This window comes from Hetaerina americana, unplaced genomic scaffold, assembly GCF_022747635.1.
Source record: "Hetaerina americana unplaced genomic scaffold, ioHetAmer1.1.p SCAF_2, whole genome shotgun sequence".
NCBI lineage: Eukaryota > Metazoa > Arthropoda > Insecta > Odonata > Calopterygidae > Hetaerina > Hetaerina americana.
Genome location: NW_027286763.1, coordinates 49140946 through 49162209, shown reverse-complemented (window position 1 = coordinate 49162209; position 21264 = coordinate 49140946). Strand labels below are relative to the sequence as shown.

The 21264-nt window shown below is 34.4% G+C and overlaps 1 protein-coding gene across 2 annotated transcripts in view; it reads right to left on the bottom strand.

Annotated features, from left to right (window-relative positions):
• The window catches only part of LOC139687890 (tetratricopeptide repeat protein 27), a 33162-nt gene that overhangs the window by 2994 nt on the left and 8904 nt on the right, over window positions 1-21264 (bottom strand). For both annotated transcript variants that reach the window (XM_071585224.1, XM_071585225.1), the window contains 12 exons: window positions 18650-18780; window positions 17740-17852; window positions 17347-17413; window positions 15428-15541; window positions 13440-13535; window positions 10981-11103; window positions 8817-8990; window positions 6918-7070; window positions 5382-5543; window positions 4962-5132; window positions 4196-4391; window positions 1230-1327 (listed from right to left, as the gene is read on the bottom strand). In XM_071585224.1, coding sequence (XP_071441325.1) covers window positions 1230-1327; window positions 4196-4391; window positions 4962-5132; window positions 5382-5543; window positions 6918-7070; window positions 8817-8990; window positions 10981-11103; window positions 13440-13535; window positions 15428-15541; window positions 17347-17413; window positions 17740-17852; window positions 18650-18780 — 1598 coding nt within the window. The remainder of the gene's footprint in view (window positions 1-1229; window positions 1328-4195; window positions 4392-4961; window positions 5133-5381; window positions 5544-6917; window positions 7071-8816; window positions 8991-10980; window positions 11104-13439; window positions 13536-15427; window positions 15542-17346; window positions 17414-17739; window positions 17853-18649; window positions 18781-21264) is intronic.

The following is a 21264-nucleotide window of genomic DNA, read 5'->3' as shown; positions in this document are numbered from 1 at the left end:
TCGTACATTTTGTAGTTCAAGTCACCCAGTTATTTGGAGTTTCTAAATGAGACTACTGATAAAATAAGAATAAGTTGGGGTGATTTCTGAAAGATGCCTATGGAAGAGATATATTGAAAATTTGATTTCACTACAAGGATCACACAATTTGACTGGTTTGTGTAATACACTTTTGGCCAAAGATTTGGAAATGCATTAAGTTTCTGCAAAATTTGTTCTCATAGTTGGTCAATGCTGTCATAGAGGAAGAAACAGTAGAGAAAGCAACAAGTTTCCTTTAGTAAGGATTTTATGAATCATGTAAAAGTTGAACAATTTAAGAAAAAACATGAAACGTGATGAGACATGAGTTACATAGGGACCAAGGTGCATATTCCAAAGCTCCACTCAAAAGTAGCACTGTGATTATAAAAAGTTTGCATTTTGAACCTTAAAATAATACTGTACAATTATAAAAGCAGTATTATTTTCTTGAGAATTCATCCTACAGCGTAAGAAATTGTATAGGAACTTTCATCCACATGCGCCATAGCAAGTGAAAAAGAAAAACCAAGGAAAATGTCTGAAATTGGAAAACAACTCAGTTATCATTATGTTAACATGCTTATCCATTTTCATTCATGACTTACAGACCCACCACAAGAGCCAGGTCATTATGCAGAATTTTAACTTTATAGTCAACTTATTTTATTTTTTGGGCAGAAAATGACAAACAATGACTTTTCTTCCATTCAATGGATAATATTATTGAACATTTTTATAAGGAGCACAATGGTCACCCATCTGAATGGGTACCTGTTAAATCAACAACATTAGGTGTTGTGATGAAAAAGCATTAAGTAAAATTAATAAAAAAGACAAAGGTACTATTTGATTATTAATTATAATTAAGAATGAATAAATAATTATGTGGGATATACTATCTTGCTAAATTCATAGCTACTCAAATATTTACTGTGCAAGAGAATCTATAATTAAAAAGCATATTTGCAGAAATAACACTGACTTAGATCTAAAAACAATTTAAAATTACATTGAGATACTTCAAATTCAAGGATGGGATTTCCTATCAATTTGATTGCATAAATGGAATTTCTTACGTTTAACAGTCAATGGTTACAGCAAATATTGCGAATAGACTGTGAACTTGGGGTTATTTCACAATTATTTTTTTTAAATTAGACAATGCTCTCCAACTTATTATTCTACATATCTTGCAATACACTCACTTTCACTTTTGTTACCGCTGCTCTCACAGCAAATTTGGCAGATGACAGCAATTGAACAGCCTGATTTGAAGGACAGTTTTCAATGCAGTCCAAGTGTGCTGAAAGAACAAAGTGTACTAAAATAGTTTTATTGTGGTTTATGTTAATATAATTAATCTATTTTCCTCTTTCCATCAAAAAAGAGCAACAATTCATCATTTGTCAATTGAAGTGTACATAAGGCTTGTGGAATCAATCTAAGGCTTTTAGCATAAATTTGGAAATCAGTGTTTTATCCCCAGTGGAGTGCCCTGAGGATCGTGGATTACTAAGTTCTTAGGATATGATGATATAAAAAGAATAAAAACCAAAGATTAAACTTTGTCGCCCCTTATCAACCAATAGTCAACTATTTTCCAAAAAAATACTAACACATTATACCATAGTTACAGGTTATAATAGCAATCTGAAGTTTTTCAGAAGTTTCAGCTTCATATCCCCAGTTTATTTTCCTGATTTTCAAGAATTCACAGAGATGTCAAATTACTAGACAAATACTTGCGAGATTTAAGAAATAAAATTTTTAAGCATCAGACTCCAAATTTGGCCAGAAAATGCTTCAATAGCTCCAAATTGGCATGTGCTTCAGTGGCTCACAAGCTGTATTTTTCCAATGACAACGATGATGAAGCTCTCACACAAACAGTAATGTGAGTGGCAAATTAAAGGAACCATGTACCAAAATTAACACCTCCATCTTATCAAATCCTTAGGAGTGCACGGGGAAAATGTGTTTCCACAAAAAAAAACTTTCTCTTTACATCCATGACTGTGGAAAATTGCCATGGACTGTGGAAAATCAAAACAGAATTGAAAAAAGTAGCAAATTTCTTATTCCAAATAATATTTGTACAAGATATGTTGAGTCACAAGACTTTTAAAAAATTTAGGGAAATAGCACCCTTAACATCACCCAAACTGTCTGATAATTCGGGTACGTATCTTCCTGGGAAACCATAGGCACCAAAAAGAAAAGAACTGACAGCCCTACCCTGTTTGTACAAGGCATAGGGTTTAGTACTGAGCTGTGCCCTCATATAGTATATCAAGCCAATCTTTGGGTTGATTACTTTGGTTGAGACTGAGTTGATTACTTAGATGGCACTGTAAAGTGAGCCCTAATGTCTAGTGCCAATGTCTTCCTAGTAGACACTGGAGAGGAAATACCGTTTGAGTACTTAAAACATAGAATGTTAGAACAACAACTTTGGTAAAGGCTTGTCCCAAGGCACCTAAAAAATTTAGAGAAATTAATGATATTCCAGATTTTTTGGATTACCAAATACGCCCGTTCTAGAGACTAGAAATAGAATTGAACAAAAGACTGCTACTGGAACAAATAATTATGCCAAGCTGGGTTATTTACTCACACTTATAATCTTGTAAGATTCTGATATTTATTCCCAGTATCACATATATTTATATATGTACACATTATACTGTGTTGCCCTTCCCTTATACATATAGTAAACTCTCAACAAATAGGATCCCTCAAAGAAAATCTTAGCTTAGAAAACTATGTAACTACATAACAATTCGGTATTAGAGAAGGCAGCATCCATAAAAACACTGATTCAACATTGTTCCTCCTTTGTTTAACTTCTTAGTCAAAATAAAACTTTGGGGACAGGTACTCTGATGAATAATAGAAAGGGCTTGAATTGAGTTTTCAAAATATGTAAACTATAGAAAAAGTAAATTTTACTATGCAGAAAAGGATATTTACTAGCCGTAGTGGTTTACCATACATTTACCTTGCCTCTCCACAAAACACAGCTAAGATGACTTTGCTTCCTGCATGAAACTAGGCACCTTGGGTGAATTTATTTATATTTAGAAGACAGATGACATGATAAAAATATATCAGAACAGTATGGGATGGACTGTATATGTAGATCAACCACACAGTTACTCTTTGTTTAACAGAAAAAATATAAGAGGAAAAACACTTCTCTTTTGCCTGTTTCTTAAGGCATTTGTAAATATATAAATTTAATACAAGGAAAGAACTGACAAGAAGCCTGCTTTTGTGGGCTATATACAAGCTGCTGTGAAAAGACTTATCTGAATGGGAGGTGAAGCTTTGAACCTGCTGCATTGACAAATATTTATAGGACATTTTCCTAAAAATGAATCATCAATTTCTAATTAAATATTTGGTACAAGGTAAAATTTGCTCATAATTTCTACCCCTTGACTAAAGAGGTACAAAAAAGCAGTGGACTGTGTGCTCCAGTGTTTAGAGATATTGCATACCTCATACTGGTACCCATGTAGAACATGAATAATTACAACAAATATTTTCTATAATAAAGCCTAATACTGAATGTTTACCAACCACAAATATGACAATAATACTTAATTTAACAGTCAAATACTCTCAAAGTTCATTCACAATCATTTTGCGTAATCAAATATTTTTGAAAAATTATTGAGAGTAACTATTGCACGCCAACCAATTTTTTATCAGATTATATGGTTTAAAAGTAGGTATATGCAACTACACTTTCATACAAGCATTACTTTTACGTACTTACATTTATTATCACCATATATATTCGTAAGAAACACCATTCTGACCAGAACTAGTATTTTAAAAATGGACAGGGCTGAGTGTGTTATGTTTGACCATATATTTGACCATTAATTTCCTCTACTACAAAGAATGACACGATTATTCTCGTATAATGACTAAATAGTTGAATACATGTAATGTGAGTTCCTTTGTTGATAATTCAAACTCAACGCTATCAATCAATCAACCAAATCAATGCAATTCCTTTGCTCTCATTTATAAATTTACTGAACTAAGCAACTCCAAATGTCTTGATTCAATACAGAGGGTAAACTAAATTCATCCCATGATGCAAAATTTTATCAGTATCAATTCTGCTTAGCAACTAATCAGGTGCCTTAATATTCCTTACCGTCTGCAAGGTTTTCACTAATCTCCAACACTTCTATGCATGCTTTTACATCCTTCTCCCAATTCGGGAACTGCAGTGCACTTCTGTGTCCTTTCTGCAAGAGCTGAGCCACTTTAGCGGAAGATTCAGCACTAGCAACACTTGTTCCAGCAACCAGTTTAGCATATAAGACCCAAATTTTGGCATTGTTCAAAATCTAAGGCAGAAAGAATATTTTTCTTTAGTTAGTAACTAAATTTCATGAAATTTACAATATGATAAAAATGTACGGTAAATATATCAATGTATTGGTAAATTAAAAATTGGAGATTATTATTCATAATTATTTGAAAGAATATAAAAAAATGCTTAAAAAGTGCTTCTTGTGAAACAATGATTTGATTACAGTTTTGAAATTCATGACTAAGTTACTCAATAATTAAGTATTAAGGCCAATACAAGAAAATAATTTCTGCGAAAACCTTATTTACCAAGTTCTCTGAATTTTGAAATATTTCAATCTCAATCGCAAAAGTAAGCCCTTAAATATTTTCCCCCAGAAATAACCACTTCTTTCAGGAGAATTGGGGGCTGACTTTTTATACAATTAGAAAAAAATGTGGTACCATCAAATGTAATGCAAACACTCATTTGACATTTTAAGCAACTGATACATGCTTATCACTTCAATTAATATTGCATTTCAATAAGTACCATGCCTTTCAGCTAAAACTATAAGGGATTTCATTTGTAATGTATATGTTTAATTAATAAATACACAGCTTACTTGAGATGTCAGCCGACCAAACAGAGCCAAGGCTTTTTCTTTCAATCGACCTGCAGGCACACCTTGATTATCCGGCTCATTTTTAACTATAGCAGTCACGAGAATCCTCAACACTTCCACATCAGTATGCTTCTCCTTAAGATCTAAAATACGATGATACGCACGAATTACCTGAAAATACAATTACAGGGATATAAATCCTATAGATAAAAATTGCTGCTCCAGGTGACAAGATTCCATGAAAATTTATTTTTATCATATAACACGGCAACTTGGAAATGCTACAATACTCACCGCAGTCAAAAATCAAGAGGCAACATATTGTGTATCAAATTCTTTACGTCACATTATTCCTATTCTAAATACACATAAATGAAAAGCAAATATGAAAAAAAGAAGATATAAAGTTAATAAACAGACCTCTTCAAATTCTCCACAGTCAGTGCTCACAGCCATTAAGTTGTCCCACACTTTCCAGTTTTCATAGTTGCATTTCAGTGCTTCCTGTAGTGCTTTCCATGCCCTAGCTTTCTGTCCCAATTTTATATATGCCTTAGCCAAATTATTCCAGGCTTCAAAGTTCTGCGAAAGATATGCAACAAAAGCAGATAAATATGAAAATTATACATTGGAATCCAGATATAATAAGTATGTCATAAATTATTAATCGATTATTATAACTGATATGTGTTCATTAATACATAATTAATCAGTACGTGATAAATATGTGTTTCAATCACACTTCATTGCTTAGAATTAGGAAATCAATTTTATCTTGCTAGAATGAAATGTTTGCGGAATGGAGAAAATAAGTTGAATATAGGGATAAAGAAAATATAAGTACCGAGGATGGTATGAAGAGAGAGGAGGAATTGGTGGGGTAAATTTAAAGAGGATCAAAATTGGGCATGGAAGATACATTGAGAGGTAGTGGAATCAGTTGGAGGCCAAGGCAGACAGGAAAACAATAAGAAAACGTAAGATGTATAGGAAGGAATAGAAAAGACGTATTCAATGGATGGTATGAAGGAGAGTGGAAAATATGAGAAGAGGAAGAGAGAAATACTATAGGGAAATACATGTTACACATTGTTCTATAGTCCATGGCGACCAAAAAGCTGATACTACTGCATCTGACACATTCCAAAATCTCTGCCTAACCATATTATAAATGATATACTGCTATTTCTATGGAGATTTTCTACACCCACTTGAACCCCAATGGATTTTGAATCAAGTACATATTAGTTATAATTAAGTAGTAGTAGTTTTAGGGGAGGCGACCAACAGCTAAGGTCATTTGCACCATTAGTGATGGATGGGAAAGGAATGATGGAGAGAAACCAAGCGCTGGCATTAGTTTACTCTTATTGAAAGGTGCCAAGGGGTCTGCAGTTTAACATCCCACTCGACGGACGTTGTACTCACTCAAATGCCTCCCCAAAAGCACCTCAAGCATGGATCGGGATACCACTGAAAAATATCTGTCGTCTCCAGGATTCAAACCCGGGCCCTCTTGGTGGGAAGCCAGTATGTTAGCCACCATCCCTATTATTTCCCAACTCATTGCAACATTCCTTTTTCCTGAACTGTTTAATCCCATCTCACTCACATCTGCCCCTTCACCAACCATTTCATCAATGACAACGTGGACACTAATGTCTACCATGGTGCCAGTCACAAATTTAAAATATTTATGACTGAAAAATCAGAAAAAAAGGAATCAGCTATCATTAAACTCTGTACTGTAGCTTGACAGAAAACATCAGAATTTAGAAGCAGGGGTCACTCAAGTGTATGTGGTGAAGAAAATTTTAGCAGACACTGGTGTCCGAGACACAGAGTATGTATTACCTGACACCAGTGTCTGCCATAACAGTCAACCACTTAAATAGCTCTAATCCTTAGGCCAAATATGGCATTCTTCATGCAAATGAAAGATTTATTTGAATATACCTCTGTATCCAATGAGCAATATCTTCTGTATACAGAAGCAGCCAGTTCCCAGTTTTCGATGCTGAGAGCAGAATATCCCAAGCGTGACCACAAGAGCAGCTGTAAGCTATTTATCTCCAAAGATTTCCTCATATAAGGAATGGCTTCAGCATACTGTAAGAAAAATACAGTAAAACATTATTAATCTGTATTGAGTTGGGGAGAACTCATCTGCAGTTTGCAATTATCTAATCATTGGACTTTTTTTTAATATTATTAATTACAGATTAAAAAATATAATTTAGAGTCTGTCTCATATTTTTATGGACACAAACCAAAATCTTATCAACCTAATCACTGTCCAGCATATCTTACCTTTTACAATTGCAGCAGTTAAGAGTCATATTGTGAAAAAGTATTAATCAATGATGATTAAATTCCTAAAAGCCTACATACATACAAGCTTCTGTCAAGTTGGAGATTAATTTACTTTTTGTAGGGAAACTGTGAGCACATTAAACACACTTGAGAAAATTACATAGATCTCCAAAATTAATAAGAAATAATTACAATATTTTCTAAGCAGACCCCTGAACGGTCCCTGGCTGGTACAAAGTTTTTGTCAAGGGAGGTCATCAAACTTTCTCATCACATGTACAGACTAGTAATGTATCAATACCAGAGAATTCTCAATAATGAGCATTTTACCTTAAGCACATACTACTCATGAAACTGCTCATAAAAGACAAAAAAATTCAAGCATTATGCTTAAATTTTTATTGTTTTTTCAATACAATATCAAAAAAATTGATACTTCTGGAAGCCTACAGTAAAACTGTTCTTGCATTTATAGTTTAAAAAAAAAAATTATAAAAAAATCAGCATAAAAATTATATTTTACCAATAAAATGTTACCGTATTTTTTTAATTACATGAATACATTCCTTTATGCTTATTTGATTTCAAATTTTTACTCAGTTTTACCACGGAGTAACAAGGGTCTTACACTAAAATAAAGTCTTAGTCCATTTGAAAGTATTCTAAAGAAAAGCATAACATACAGAGTGTTCCAAAAGTTTTCCACTATACAAGCATAAGCTAGTAGTAGTAGTAGTTTTTGATGGGAGGCAACCAACAGCTGAGGTTATTTGCACCATTAGGGACGGATGGAAAAGGAATGGTGGAGATAAACCCAGCGTAGGCATTATCCTACTCTTATCGAAAGGTGCCAAGGTCCGCAATTTAACATCCCATTCAACGGCCATTGTACTCACTCAGTGCTCCCCACAAAGCACCTCAAACAGGGATCCGGATACCACCGAAAAATATCAGTTGTGTGTGAGGATTGAACCCTGGCCCAATGGGTGGGAAGCCAGTATGTTAGCCACCGCACCATCCCAATCCCCTCAATCATTTACTTTCAATACAGATAATACTTAGTTGAAGAGTAATTATTCCTGATATTTTTCACTCATTGTCACAAAAAAGAAGTGACTTAAGATCCATTACCTATTTGGGAATGTGCAATATTTAAGAGTGGTTAGAAACACTTTACCAATAGTCAAATAAAAATACATTGGTTTTAGTTTACCTGTTTATAACAAAAATGTTACCAATAAGTTTATCAAGATATTGCAAAAGTGGACTGAAGCAGAATGAATCTTCCACCATATCACATGTTGCCTTACGTAAGTTTTCATGCCCAACTTATCTAGGGTTCTAAAGGCACTTGGCCCTTGTCCTTGAGGATTTATCTTAATGTCCTAGAGGATTAGGATAAATACTAAAAAATATACAATACAAAATTTGATCCGCATAGGAGACTTCAATCGATTAAAGTGATATTTTAGCCAGTCAGGAATTTCACACCATTCCAGATAAATTTCACCAAATATAATTACCAAAATAAAACATAGGTACCTTGCTTTTGAAATAATAATGCAGTCCCCAATGCCTCTGTGCTCTGGCACTTCTCTGCCCAGACAACTCCCATGCCTTTTCATAACAGGAGACATCACCTTTGGCATCACCTAGCAGACACCATAACTTAGGGGTTTCCTTTATAGCAATCTGTTGTTCTATTACTTCAGTCACCTGAATGTAGAAAAACATACATCACCGACACTGCAATTACTTTCCCTTAATTTCTAAAAGTAGACAACAAATTTAAAATTAATTTAAAAGAAAATAATCAAAAATTTTATCCTTAAAAAAACATTAGTTCAACAACAAGATTTAAATGACAGGAAATGTATACTCAGATCTAGAAATTATAATATATTGGACTTTTTTTTAAATATGCCACGATTTCTTTTTTTTTGTCTAATTTTTACAATCTGACATATCAAAAATTCAAATTCAATTTTACCATGCAATAAGGTAAATATAACTGGGAAATTACTTAACTACCCTTAACTATCACCATCAAAAACATTTTTTTCCAGCCTAATAGTTTTGGAATCCAAAAACAATTTGTGCAAAAACTTTCTAAATGTCCGATAGTGGTAAAACCACAGGTTGATACAAAAATTCTATCATCAATATTGTAATATTATTCATTCACATAAAACCTAATCAGCGGATTACTTTAAGTAAATAAGTTTGGCATCACTTAAGATATTTACCATTGATTCAAGTTGGTAGACTGGTTAGACTACTAATTTTTAACTGTTTCACTGCACAAAAAATATATCACTTCCATTCTTTTCTTCCTAACCTTATACTCAATTAGCATTGGTGATTTTTCACCATAAATATTAAATTTCTCAAGTACTGGATTCAATCATCATGTTTGCTAATTATATTACTCTTTGGACAGATAAGTTTCATTTTATATTATCTTAATGCATCATGTCCAATCTGAGCTATGTAATCGTATCAACTTCAGAAGAGTATGTATATTTACACCAATTACTACATGAACACTTGATTCACCAATTTTCTACCACAGCTCACAACATTTAAAAATTGTGAGATTCTTACTTGCTGAGCACACCACTTGGTGATGAAAGTATCATTGAATAGCACTTGTGTTGGTTTCACCCTCAAAATGTGAAAATATTTAAATGGCAGTTCTTCAAAAATTTTCTCTTTTCCTTAAAGAAACAGGCTGCATTAGTTTATTTTCGAAAGATAAAACAAATGAATGAGGAGAAATACTAATAGTTTAGATAGCTTGACAAAAAGGCAGTCAAGCAGCAGCCTCTACTGAACTGTTTTGCATTTCACTCTTCAAGGACCATCTTATGCCTTGTTCAACTATCTTACAGTGATTGAGAACTTCAAGAAACTGAAGACATGACAAGATGTTATCAGACTGTCCAGTTACTCAGTGGATTCTCTACAATTTACCTTCATTGTCCAACCCATCAGTGAAATTTAGGAATTACACTGCAAAGTGAATATGTATCAACCCTTCATTAATACACTCACCATACAAAGTATTGTTATAAACATTAATGAAGACTAAGTATATTATTCCTTATAAGGGTTATTGGATAAATATGAAACAATGACCCAAGAAATGAATACTTTCAATATATGTCCGTTTGCGACAGGATGATTTGAAAATACAACAAAGCTTTGAATACATTTATTTTACCTCTCAGTTAAAGCATTGTACTCATAATAAAAAGATACATTTGATATCAGAGTGATCCAGCTTATTATGAAAGTTAGAAATATTTTGTCAAATGAGGGATGGTGATCTCCCAATGATGCCAACCAATGATCATCACAGCAAGCGGTATCGTTGGTGATACTATAACAATAGATAGGTTACTAAGGTGACAAAATATGCTAAGAAAAAAAAATATCAACTGCTTCAGGTCTTCAACAAACTGATTTTGGGGAGGAATGGTAAGATTTTAGTCACTGGACCAACATGATGTTGGAAGTGCATGTGATGCAGGGGTGCAAGGAGGTTCTTGAAGCAGCAGGGCACCAAGGAACCTCTGATTGACCCTAAGACTCTTAACCATCAAATTAGAACATATACACCCTTTGAGAACTAAAAAATAAATGACACGTTACTGAAAATGAAGATTTGTGATACAATCCCCAGGAAACTACTTCTCATGCTTACTTTGTGTTTCAGCTCTAACATCGTGTAGCAAACAATCACCTCTTCCCACAACTGCAGGTGGAGATAAATTTCCAGAGCACTGTTGACAGCACCAAGTGAGAGGAGCAACTGTGCAAGTTCAGCCTGAGGAAAAGAAGCAACACTAATAGAATTGTATGGAAATGCTGACTAAAATTACTAATCCATGAAATGATGTGAATAAAAATTTCAAAGTTTAGAAATTTCTGCTTCAACATCCTCTATCACCCATTTTCCATTAATCTTGAATACATTGTGTGAGCTAATTTATAAAATGACAACTAATTTTGCAACATTGAGTGTGAATGGTTAGGCTAAATTAGAGGCTAATACTATATATATCGAATGATGCTACTCTAACTTTGCCAATTTTAGTTAGGTACTTTAAAACATTCCATTACAAACAATGTTCTGTATGAGTACATAATAGAGTCATCATTTATTGGCTTCCGAGTTCTTTGAATTCATGAAAAGTTATGATTATTATTATTAGGTAATCTACCGGTTAAGGTAGGTTTTTGGATGGACATAATTACTAATTAACTAATTTGTGACCCCTAGCAAAACACAACATCCTACTTTACATCAGGTCCCTCTTCAGCTCCGAGTACTTTCTTCCTCCCTTCATCCTGTCCAACATTCCTATCCTGGTCCTTCCCTTTCCTCTTTTGCCTAACATTCTCCCCTCAATTACAGTCTTCAACATCCCACTGCCGGTCAATACCCCCTTCAGCCACTTTTCCTGCCTCCATAGGATTGCTCCCAGCAAACCCCTCTCTTCGCCCACCATACCAAGTACTTCCTCATTTGTTTTCTTCTCTACCCATTTCACCTTCTCCATTCTTCTCCACACCCACATTTCAAAAGCCTCCAATCTACGTCCATCCTCCTGTTTCAATGACCACGTTTCCGCACCGTACATAGCTACGCTCCATATCAAAGTTTTTACGAGTGTTTTCTTAATATCCTTACTCAATGTCCCTGTCATCAACTCCCTCCTCCTTGTGAAAGCCTCTTTGCCTAGCGCAATTCTTCTCCTTACGTCCCTACTACTTTGACCGTGTTGGTCCAAAACACAACCGAGGTACGTAAACTGTTCTACCTGCTCTAGTTTTTGCCCTCCTATTTTAATGTTTAGCTTAGCCTTTTTCTTTCTGGAAAATCGCATAACCTTTGTTTTATTAATATTGATTTTCATCCCATACCTATCGCACTGAATTTCCAATTCACTCAGCAATGCTTGCAGCCCCTTGGCTGACTGACAAACTAAAGCTTGGTCATCAGCAAACCTAACTGATTTTAGGAATTCCCCGCCCACTTTCATTCCTACCTCCAGTTCTTCCCATGCCTCTTTGATCATTTCCTCTGCATACAGGTTGAACAAAGTTATGATTAAGTGTTGCTAATTAATTTAAGAGATTAATTACACCATATATGTCACTCTGAATGTAAGAAGAATTGTACACTGGATAAATAAAATATCTATCCACATGTGATATTTTTTTCTTCAATGTTTTCAACAATTATCAACTTAAATTCAATCATCATACATGCTTACATAAAATAAAAGTCTTTGGGGTTTATCTAATTATGAAAATCTCTATGGCTCTTTCATGCAGGGATAGGGCATTTGTACACATTCATAGTGAGACCAAATATTAGATGGTTTGTGATTTTGATCTGCCATTTCAGGAAAAACCTTAATGAACTTACATAATAAGTACATAAGCTAATTTTTGATGCATTGGAATGGTAAGTAAATGCAAAAATTATGCTATGAATAATATATTAATAGCTAACTGTAATTAAATAAATTTAACACAACAGATATTCTGCAAAGGGAACACAAATATTGCATGTAAAGACCTTACAAATTTTCTCCATTGCAAAGAAAAATTAACACTAGGAGACACAGGGTGGTAAATGCCACTGAGATAATGTATTTAACCTTAAGACCTCACAAAATGGTGTTTTAAATTTTATTTACACTTTCATTAAAAATTAAATTTTTATCTCCCCGGTCTTCTATTCCTTACCCTATATGTCCGAGTACTTCCACAAACCATTGACTTCATTACCATTCATAAAATTGCCATAACATAAAGGTCAATGTCATCTCAAGATCATATGCCATTACATCATTTGAATAATTTGAAAATTATATTCAATTCTAAATGTTTGTCCATTTTATATTTAAGAACTCAGAGAAGTCTAGTTTCAGTCACATAAATCACTGCAGTTCTTTTTCCATCCACTCTACACCTTTCAGAGAGAGCATGAGAGGAACCCAAATAATACTACCACATACAGGTCTCCAAAAATAAATTTGGTGGCAGGTGCAAAATCATACAGGGAGTGGGAGATGGTGGAGGATATGGGTATTTGTCCTTAATTGTTTTACTCAGGGCAATGGAGGGCGATGCACCGATGTATAAATTTACCTCTACTTTCCATGATGGAGGAATTCTGCAGCAGTAAAAATAATTTTGCCTTACATCAGCCCCAGGTCTGTCAGCTTTTATTGAATCCACAAGCACCTGCATTAAATCATCAAAAAATAAGAGAGACCACACGTTAAAAGCCACAATGAATACAACATCAAATATTGAATTCCATTTCCCTTCCTTGATTTATATTAAAATGTTTACATTTAAGCATGTGAAACCACAAAAAAATCCCTGGATGGCAAAATGCACTGGTTTATGGTATGAATGCGATGCTCGGTTAGTGTAAAACATTCATGGGTGCAATGCTTAAAAATTATAGAAAAAGCTTATATTTCTTCAATGCTACCTAAATGACAAAACGTGGGACAAGGAAAACATTCCCATTTTTAATTATTGTAAAAAGCACAATTCCATGCAAATCCCTTTTGCTGTAGCTGTAAACATGAATGAGTTAATTCATATTTTTGAATGTCAACCACCTTTCAAAATTCTCTCAACTGTGTAAAAATTAAGAGAACATCTCATTTACTCAGTTGTTTTGAAAATTTACATATGGGTATAATAGAAATATAGTTTGCATATGCAATTGCACCATAGCAAATTTAAGTGAATATATAAAGATAGATAAAAATGGGCCAAATTAATACATTCCCACCAAGTGCTAGTTTAAATGAAGCCTTGCAACAACAACAAGAATTTTAAATGCAATCTTCTATTGACGTCCAAGACCAAGTTGGAAGATATGATTTTTCAGTTCACTCATGTACAATTGGAAGGAATCTACCTCTTCTTAATTCAATTAAATCTGTAACTGATGTGTATCTGAAATATTTACTAGGAAAAAGTATGGAACACTTTTTAAATTAATAAGGCCTCCATTAAGTTGAAATCAGACCATATCCAATGTCAAGAATAGGATATGAACCTGGCCACTAGCAAACCAGCTTTATTCAATTGATGAACATTTTATGACAATATTCATCGCATTTAAGAATTTATACATTAGGTACTATTTACATTAATTGCATTTAATATGGTTGCACCATTTATCAAAATAAACTAAGGATATCATAAGTTCAATCAACTTCCTACAACTAATAAAGATGATTCAACAAAGATGGAAGCACTATGAAATTACTGTTCACAGTCTGAAGCCTCCAGTATCAATGTGAGATTTACCGAAAACATTTGAATGTACCAAGATTTGAGTTATAAGTTGAGCATTACATACATGATATTATGTAGCAGTTTGAAGCAGCAGTTGTATGATACACAATTCTAAGTATCAAACGGCATCCAAAGATATAACAATGTACAGATTTCCAACTCAAATCTAGCGAATAGCCAGCAGGTGACTAAAATTTTAGACTTCCAACAGCTCATGTAATTACATGATATACTGATACTTATCCAGGAATCATTAGCACCAATGTTGTAGTAGTAGTAGTATTTAAGGGAGGCGACCGACAGCCGAGGTCATTTGCGCCATAGGGGATGGACAGGAAAGGATGAAGGGTGAAGAGAAACCCGGCATCAGCATTAGCCTACTCTTTACGAATGGCACCAAGGGGTCCACAGCTTAACGTCCCATCCAACGGACGGTGTACTCACTCAAAGTGCCCTCCACAAAGCACATCAAGTAGGGATTGAGATACCTCTGAAAAATATTCAACACTGCCGGGATTTGAACCCGGGCCCTCTGGGTGGGAAGCTAGTACGATAGCCACCACACCATCTCAATTCCCCTTGCACCAATGTGAAGCATTACTTGCTTCGTCAACATAATACTAATATAAACAATGTAACACCAATATATTTACTTAATACAAAACATGTAAGTTTTCCCTCTAACAAATCAAAAGCAATGAGCAACATCAAACAAAAATAAATGTTATTTGCACAAATTTGAACATTACGTAGTAAACAATAATGAATCCCACATAAATTTCTTAAATATCATTACTAAAACAATGTGCACCCACTTGAGCTTGCATCATTGATCGTTCAACAGTTCTGGAATGGTTTGATTCCAATCGGCACCTTTCCAACAGGGCTGTCAGCTGCAAACACCACACACGAGGCTGCGACAGCAAACACTAGAAGTAAGTGAACACAATATTTTCAAAATTATTATTGGATACTCCTGGCAAGTTGGTCACTATAGAAGATAGCATGGCAGGATTAAAATTAAACTACAGTGACAACACAACGAACACAACAATACAAATTTGAAATCTTGAGTGATGATGGGAGATTCAGAATTGATTTCATGAAGTACATGGGATTTCAAACTTCTTCAAATTACTTTAAGCTATGCGGTGGTCAACCTCCTCAGAAGGAAGATTAAGGAAATATCTAGGAGATGACTTTTAAAAGGTGTCAGAGTGGACAGATGAACAGATATATAATATACATAGGATAATTTTGATATTTGTTGAAACACTTGAAAATGTATTCCCCAATTACACATACCATGGTGTCAACCCAAATTATGATTTGATATGTGAGGTTAGAGCTTACCTTGTGCTAAGCCCTATACAATATGTGAAATTCATGCATCAGAGAAAGAGGGCCAGTTCCTTTTCTTGAGCCACCCGTGGTTTCCCAGGAAGATCTGGTAGCCAAAAATAACACAGCTTGGGTGAAACCGAGAGCAAAACCAGAGGCATCACTCTGAATCAAGCTTGAGCCCTCCAGTCAGTGGCCCAGTGCTCTACCCACCGGACTACCACACCCTTATTCTCGAAAGCATATTTTAATTTTGATAATGTCTTCCCTTGTGCTCAACTATTAATAAAATAGCACATATGGCCCATGCATGACATAGACACAGGAAGATCAAACAATGTGGACCACTGTCTTATCCCTTCCATGCAAATAATCAAGAAGAAAATGAGAGGTTATTTAGAAGGTTTTGGAAAGAAAAAAAAGCATGGCCACATCGGCACTATTTCTGTTTCCTTTTTGCTTTGCCTTAGTTGATTTAAATACTTAGAATTAAAATAGTAGATTTAGTACCAATCTTTTCCTCATTTAGGTAAATTCTGTTCAAGCATTTGATATTAATCTTGGAGTAATTAACAAAAATCACAAAAATGAATGATAGCATAAGGAGCTACATTTTATTTCGTAAGGTGATTTTTAAATAAGTAATGAATGATACAGCAGAAACATATAAAAGCAATCTTTTGTACATTTAACCCTTTTCTTAGAGAACATTCCAAAGGGTCATTTATGACCCAATCACTCATTGGGTAACAAATCATGAAACTAAATTCAGATAACATTTCCTCATCATTGCAGATGATCTTAAATTTATTCTATTTTTTCTAATAATAATAAATTTCTGGGTGGTGCTGGGTTGACAGCCAGCAAAGTTGCAATCACTTAAAAATTAGGAAAATTCAGCTACTACAAAACAAATCCAACTTGGAGTAGTAGTAGTTTTGAGGGGAGGCGACCGACAGCTAAGGTCATTTGCGCCATAGGGGAAGGACAGGAAAGGATGAAGGGTGGAGAGAAACCCGGCGTCGGCATTAGCCTACTCTTTACGAAAGGCGCCAAGGGGTCCGCGGCTTAACGTCCCATCCGACGGACGGCGTACTCACTCAAAGTGCCCTCCACAAAGCACCGCAAGTAGGGATCGAGATACCTCTGAAAAATATTCAACACCGCCGGGATTTGAACCCGCGCCCTCAGGGTGGGAAGCCAGTACGTTAGCCCCCGCACCATCTCGATCCCCTCCAACTTGGAGATCAATGATTTTGACCACAGAACTTAAATCAAAGGCAGGGTTGACATGCCTTAAAACAGTTTTCTACTAATTAGTTTTGAAAACAATTAAGATGTTTGTCAACTATAAATTGAAGGAAGTGAAAATATAAAACAATGAGGAACTTACAGTAATGTACGCCAAAAGCTCTTCATCCGCTAACTTATCCTTGGGTTGTGACTTCATTTTCAAGACACTGAAATAAAAATGGCCATCAGAAATCTAACTTAGGAGAAAAATACTTAGAACAATGTAGCTATCACAGAAAATAGAAGGGATGCTAATCTAATTTAGGCATAAAAAATACATGCATATTATTTAAAAGGAGAGCCATGGAGTTTGGGCTATGGAAGCTCTTACTTCCTAGGCCACTTTTTCTTTTACACTATTTCATTATTGCAAAGACGGTTTTTAACCATGGAAAAGGATAATAACTCTTGCCCAGGCAAACATAAATAAGAGAAAAAAAAATTTGACAATTGTTACATTACCACTGCATTGAGAAAAATATAGGGAACTTACTAATGACCGAAGATTACAGCTTGGTCCAATGGCTTTAAACCAGGTAATTCACACTCATCATTGTTTAAAAATTTTATTTGATCAAGCCTAACCTCGTCATTTAGATGCAAATCCTAGAATTATAAAAAAAAACCTTAGATAAATCATGGATAACAAAATTGGTAGATATTTAAAACATTCATCAATTGAGTTGTTTTAACAGCACAGGAGTACATACAGCCAATTCCTCACGCAATACATTTTGAAATGCGCTTAGGCCCGTGAAAATTAAGCCCTACCGAAAATTGGCAGTTAAAACATTTATTAAATAAAATTTTCAAGTTAGATATGCCACCCAACTACTACATGATTTTATGGAAAACATTCATAATGCTGTGAATCTCATGGGAAACCACATCTTTTGATTTAATTAGACAAGGTTTTATAAAAAAAACAGCAACAATCAATTTTCTTTTACTTACTGTATTGATATATCTGGCATTAGTAGCTCATTGGACAATACAGCCATTACAAATGAAGGTATACTCAAAAAATATTAAATTGCTCATAATTAAAGATCAAATAAGTTTGGGAAATACTACTCTAGAGATCTAGTGGCTAATAACAATACTAAAAAGCCACAGAAATGGAGGTAACTTAAGAACAACCATTTGCATATGGAATGCTATTATGGGAAAAGTTTAAACTGAGGTCTTACTGCCCCTCAGTTAAGGGAGGGAATAATGTAGAAATTGGAAATAAAATTTCCTGACTACAAGATTTCCTTGGTTATGCCACCAAATTGATGACTAAATTTGACTAGATACTAAAGATATACATAATAAAAATACTCCCCTATTTTTAGCAGAGCATATGTATGATATCAGACAGTTCATGGGAAAAGCAAGGGCTAATTTCTATTCTCACATACCTTAGGAAGGTCCTGTTCAATTGATGATAAATTCTGAACATCCTGATCTTCAGGAGGCCTGTTTAATTTAACATTCAAGGTAAGTTGTGCAATATCTGTAGTCTGATACCTGGTCCTAACACCCAATGCACCTGTAAATTGAGAATCAAATAACATATGGTAAAACTGCTACATTCGCTGATGAGAAAAATTAAATCATAAAAAAATATGCAGGAGAGGATTGTGAAAAACAAACAGATGTTTTTATTTGGATCAGTTCACCTGTCAAGGCATCTCTGAAAGAATTGGGCAATTAATTTGATTGTAAGGACTGTTTAATTTCGATTGCATGAGGCATTTTTATATCATATATAACTTTCTTTTATTATATATATATATATATATATATATATATATATATATATATATATACACACATATATATATATATATATATATATATACATATATACATATATATATATATATATATATATATATATATATATATATATATATATATATATATATATATATGTGTTTTTTGTTAGAGTGAGGTGTGATTATATGGAGTTTTCCATCTAAGCGTTGCTCTATGTTTGTGGATGTAATCTAACCACGGACGTTTGTGTACCATCTCGAAATTATCCAAAGAGATTGTGTACTAGTTTCCTAACCAATTTCACATGCGAGATCGGTTTTTCATTTTTTCTTTGTTGGCATTCTTTATACAATATAAATGAATTTACAACACTGACCTGAAGCCTCCAGAAAAACAATTTACGCCACCATTTTAGAGTTTTCCTCATGAAACAGCTGCTTTCTAATTCTTTGGAATACTTATCCATCATGAGGAGGGGAAAATCGTTCAGAATGAACAACTACTAGCTGGCAAAGCATTCGTCCAAAGGGAAAGCATCTGTTGTAAGAGAACCCTTTGCCATTAGGGAAAACACCTGCGTTATGCTTCTAGAAACGTAAGTAAACCTCGGAGATTAATATAAGGAAGGTTTTTTTTACCACAGGAGGTGATGCAACCTCAAAAAAGCACGACTCCAGGAAAATGCCTTAGGTTCGTGTTTTACTATGAATATAATAGATCATATCTTGGACCCTCCGACTCAAGATTCCTGACTATGCAATAGATAGGAAAAGAGCAGGCAGAATGTTTGATGAGACAGCGGACACTAGGAAGAAAAGGAAATGAAAGAGTCAAAACTAGAAAGCAATGAACTAAGGATCAGCTGACTGAGGTAACTTTACATTCTGGCGATCTTTTTTCAGGCACCGATAATCTCTAAAAGACATTGCTTTACATTTAGCTGACTTCCAAGTAATGAAAAGGAAACAATACAAATGAAAAAGAACTAACAACACAGTAAATAGATTACAAAAAACATCTGCGTAGGTGGTGGCATCCTTTGGGAGACTGCATTTATGTCGACGACGACATCATGGGTCGATACTATTCATTTATAAAACAAGCCATGCTATAAATTAAGCTTTAACTTTCCTTTTCCTTTCATGCAGATGATTACAAGAAAAGTTATTGGAAAAGTAGACAAAAATCCCTATTCCCCTCGTGGTGAAACTCCGTGTCGAGTGTGACTCGACATATGAGCTGCTGCCGTTGCTAACCATGTCGAGTCACACTCGACATCCGAGTGCAAAAGGTTAAAGAAGAGGCAATTATAAATGAAGGTATGAACAGATATATACGTAGGAAGGCATTCAAGTGATAAATGAAAAATAGACATAATAATAGCAAGTAAAGAATAAAAAAGAAGGAAAGGTTAAGAGATCATTTTCCAGGGTTAATGCTTGAGTACTTATTCTTGTATTCCATTTCCATGCAATATTTAACAACTATTAGTATTCTGGCATTTGATTAAAAAAATTTAAAATGATAAATTACAAGGGCTACACTCTCAACACAAACAAGAATGAAACTGAAGGTAGCTGAAGTAGGGAAAATAAATGCCAAATAAGACTAAGAAAGGACTAATGTTGCTCATTATTGCCCTTGATCTCTATTGTGAACATTGAGAAGGCAATTTATGAAACCAAAGACAAGAGGTGGCAATATGTGGAGAAAAAATATGTAGGCTGTGCTTTGTGGATGAAATAGCTATCCTTAGAAAGAAGACCTGAGAAGAATACTAGCCAATATGGAAAAGAGGGTGATAAAAGTACAATCTCAAGATAAGATTGAAATTTAAGTAATATTCTGCAGTCAATGCAGAGAAGATAATCCCCATGAAATACTACAGAAAGACATAATGGAACAAGAAGAAGAGTTTTGCTATTTAGGGCAGTTAATGACGAAAGAATTAAGAGGTATCAAGTAAGCAGAACAAGAATGACGAAAATTTTCTATGAAAAGAAACAACTAGCAACAGCAACCAGTGTTGGCCAACTGTAAGGAAGTAATTAATTATAACTTATTCATGGAGTTTATTTCTCTATGAATGAGGTGGATGATAGGAGCACCAGACAAAAGAAGAATGGAGGAAATCAAATTGTGATGTTATCAAAGATTCATAAAAATAAAACGCATACCCTTTTAAGAGTGTGGGGAAGAGAGAAGTCAATGGAGGACACTCACAAGAAGAAGAGGGAAACTAATTGGACATATC